Source organism: Arachis ipaensis, chromosome B04 (genome assembly GCF_000816755.2).
Source record: "Arachis ipaensis cultivar K30076 chromosome B04, Araip1.1, whole genome shotgun sequence".
Lineage (NCBI taxonomy): Eukaryota > Viridiplantae > Streptophyta > Magnoliopsida > Fabales > Fabaceae > Arachis > Arachis ipaensis.
Genome location: NC_029788.2, coordinates 126149564 through 126153124, shown reverse-complemented (window position 1 = coordinate 126153124; position 3561 = coordinate 126149564). Strand labels below are relative to the sequence as shown.

Genomic DNA, 3561 nt, shown 5'->3' with positions numbered 1-3561 from the left:
TCTTCTACGTCTCTCTTTCTCTCTCTCTTTCTCAAAATCCCTATTCTTCTCTCACAACTCTCCAACATACATAACCCCACAATCCTTTTCTTCAGGGTCTTTGCGTTTTCCCTTTCTCAATTCTCTTTCTGACACCCTATTTAAGCTTAGTTTCATTTTCTCTCACTGCTCTTTCCCCCTTTCTGGGGTTCATCGTAAATCCCTTCAAATGCATCTGATTTCTGTTTCCAAGCTCCAACGATGACCGCATAGCCTGAGCCTCAGCTCACAGGTTTGGTACAACAATAAAAAAGAGCATTTTTTTGGTGTTGTTTCTATGATATAGATTCTGGATTTTCTTTGTTTTAATCTGGAGTTGTGTTGTTTTTGCTGCTGTGGGGTTTTTACTTGATGGTTTGTGTTATGTGTTGCAATTTGGTCACTTTGATGGAGGTTACTAGGGTTTTCTAGGTGGTAAGGTTGATTTGTGTTTTGTTCAATGGTTGTTGGATTTGGCTTTTAGTGTTTGATGCTGATGATGTGTTTGTGAATTGTTCTCTCTACTGGTTTTTGAGATTTGTTTTTTGGATTTGAAGGTGTTGTTGGTGTCTATGTTGCTGTGATTTTCTTGGTTTGAGATGAGTCGAAGAGTGAGGAGGAAGGTGGCAAGGAAAAGCAAAGGGAATGATGTTGTAGCTTCAAGTTGTCCTGAGATTCGAGATGAGGTTTTGGATTTGGAACTGCCAGGGACGGTTGATTGGAGGAGCTTACCTGATGATACAGTGATTCAGCTGTTGTCATGTCTGAGTTATAGGGACCGTGCTAGCTTATCGTCGACTTGTAGGACATGGAGGACTCTTGGCAGCTCGCAGTGTTTGTGGAACACGTTGGATCTTCGTTCCCACAGGTTTGATGCTAATATGGCATCTTCACTTGCTCCGAGGTGTGTGCATCTTCAGAAGCTAAGGTTTCGTGGGGCAGAGTCTGCTGATGCCATAATCCATCTTCGAGCTAGGAACTTGTGTGAGTTAAGTGGTGACTATTGCAGGAAAATTACTGATGCAACTCTTTCGGTGATTGCTGCCCGGCATGAGTTACTTGAGAGTCTTCAGCTTGGACCTGATTTCTGCGAGAGAATAAGTAGTGATGCTATTAAGGCAATAGCTCATTGCTGTCCTAGACTTAGTAAACTTAGGCTTTCAGGTATCAGAGATGTAAATGCAGATGCTATTAATGCATTGGCTAAGCATTGTCCAAAGTTGACTGATATTGGGTTCATTGATTGTTTGAATGTTGATGAGCTTGCATTGGGGAATGTGATGTCGGTTCATTTCCTTTCTGTTGCGGGCACATCAAGTATGAAGTGGGGTGTTGTTTCCCATCTTTGGCATAAGCTTCCTAACCTGATTGGATTAGATGTTTCGAGAACTGATATTAGTCCATCTGCTGTTGCAAGGTTGTTATCCTTATCGCATAGCTTGAGGGTTTTGTGTGCTTTGAATTGTCCAATCCTCGAAGAAGACACTAGCTTCTCCGCTAGTAAATATAAAAACAAGTTATTAATTTCCCTTTTTACCAATATTTTTGAAGGACTAGCTTCTTTATTTTTTGATAGTACAAAGAAAGGAAAGAATGTCTTTTTGGACTGGAGGAGTTCGAAGAATAATGATAAGGACCTTAATGAAATTATACCTTGGCTTGAATGGATGCTGTCCCATACACTACTGAGATCTGCTGAGAGCCCTCAACAGGGTCTTGATAATTTCTGGGTTGAACAAGGCGGAGCACTCTTACTTAGTCTAATGCAGAGTTCTCAAGAGGATGTTCAAGAGAGGGCAGCTACGGGCCTTGCAACTTTTGTCGTGATTGATGATGAAAATGCTAGCATAGATTGTGGAAGGGCTGAAGCAGTTATGCGAGATGGTGGCATAAGGCTCCTTCTTGGCTTAGCAAAATCTTGGAGGGAAGGGCTTCAATCTGAGGCAGCTAAGGTAGTCACTGGTCCCTTTTGTGTACAGATGATCCTTTTGAACAGTTCTAGTAGTTTTTACTTGCATCTGATGCAAGATTAATTGATACATGCATAACCGATGTGTTTGTACTTATATCTCCAAACGGTCTACATTTGTAGGCAATTGCAAATTTGTCTGTCAATGCCAATGTGGCCAAAGCTGTTGCTGAAGAGGGTGGGATTGAGATTCTCGCTGGTTTGGCTAGGTCAATGAACAAGCTGGTGGCTGAAGAGGCTGCTGGAGGGTTGTGGAATCTCTCTGTAGGAGAAGAGCACAAGGTTGGATTCTGAATATGATTTGCTTTCTCATTTTTTTAATTTAATGCTTAAAGCTTAATGTGAAAACTGAATGAGGCTTCCATCACAGGGTGCCATTGCGGAAGCAGGTGGAATAAAAGCTTTAGTGGATCTTATATTCAAATGGTCCTCTAGTGGAGATGGAGTTTTGGTATGTTTATTTAATTTTATGATTATGAGCATGTTAACTGCTTTTCATATTATCTTCTAATTTATAGCAATAGAGGTTGCTATTTTATGATTGCATATAGCAGTTGGTTGATAACTTAATTTTGCCTTTCCAGGAACGTGCAGCCGGTGCATTGGCTAATTTAGCGGCTGATGACAAGTGTAGTACAGAGGTTGCATTGGCAGGTGGTGTGCATGCTTTAGTGATGCTTGCTCGTAACTGCAAATTTGAGGGCGTGCAAGAGCAGGTACTACTTAGTACTTTCTATTTTTTGGGCATCGCCTATCAATTGCCAAAATTGTTGAAACTACTTTATTAGGTATATTATGCCTACCAAATAAAGCTTGGAACTTATGGTATTTTTTTTTAATTAGTAATCTAATTGTGTTTTAAATGGTGCTTATTCTGGTCAATGGTCACGAGCAAATTGCAAAACAAGGATAGGATGTCTTAGTAAGGATCTGACAAACAGTAATGATGATCAATCTAGTTAAGGGGTGCTTTATGCCATTCTCTATGCCATTTGTCTTGGTAATATAAGCCAAGATGAACACTAAATAAATATTGATTCTTCGGTTGTATGTTTTGTCAATTCTTATCCTTTCCATATAGGGGAATATGATAAAATTGGGGTTCAATAATTAATGTTGCTTCTTATACATGTTAGGCTGCTCGTGCATTGGCTAATTTAGCTGCTCATGGAGATAGCAATAGTAACAATGCTGCTGTTGGACAAGAAGCAGGTGCTCTTGAGGCACTTGTTCAACTTACACGATCTCCACATGAGGGCGTCAGGTAATCTTCTAATAGTTCCTGAAATCTGTGTTATTGTACATTGTTTGGTGAAAACGGGATTAAATGGAAAAAGGAAGGAGTGGTAGAGATAGAATGCAAGAAAAGCATTTCGTTTGTAAATCAATCTAAATGGAAATTTTGCTTAACTTAATAGAAAATGTTGTCGAGGGTTAATTTTAATGCCACTGCAAACTTGAAATTTGCATCTTTGCCTTATAGAACTAAGAGCTGCAGTCTCTCCCTTAATAGAAGAAAAGGTTATTTAATAGCTTTATAATTACTACTTTTAAATATTTTGCCATGAATTAAT

General features: G+C 39.5%; 1 protein-coding gene across 1 annotated transcript in view; it reads left to right on the top strand.

Moving 5' to 3' along the window:
* The window catches only part of LOC107635273 (protein ARABIDILLO 1), a gene marked incomplete at its 5' end in the record, with an annotated part of 9407 nt that continues 5863 nt past the window's right edge, over positions 18-3561 (top strand). Inside the window, 6 exon segments of the mRNA XM_016338699.2 lie at positions 18-271; positions 576-1970; positions 2111-2269; positions 2358-2438; positions 2572-2703; positions 3124-3251. Coding sequence (XP_016194185.1) covers positions 618-1970; positions 2111-2269; positions 2358-2438; positions 2572-2703; positions 3124-3251 — 1853 coding nt within the window.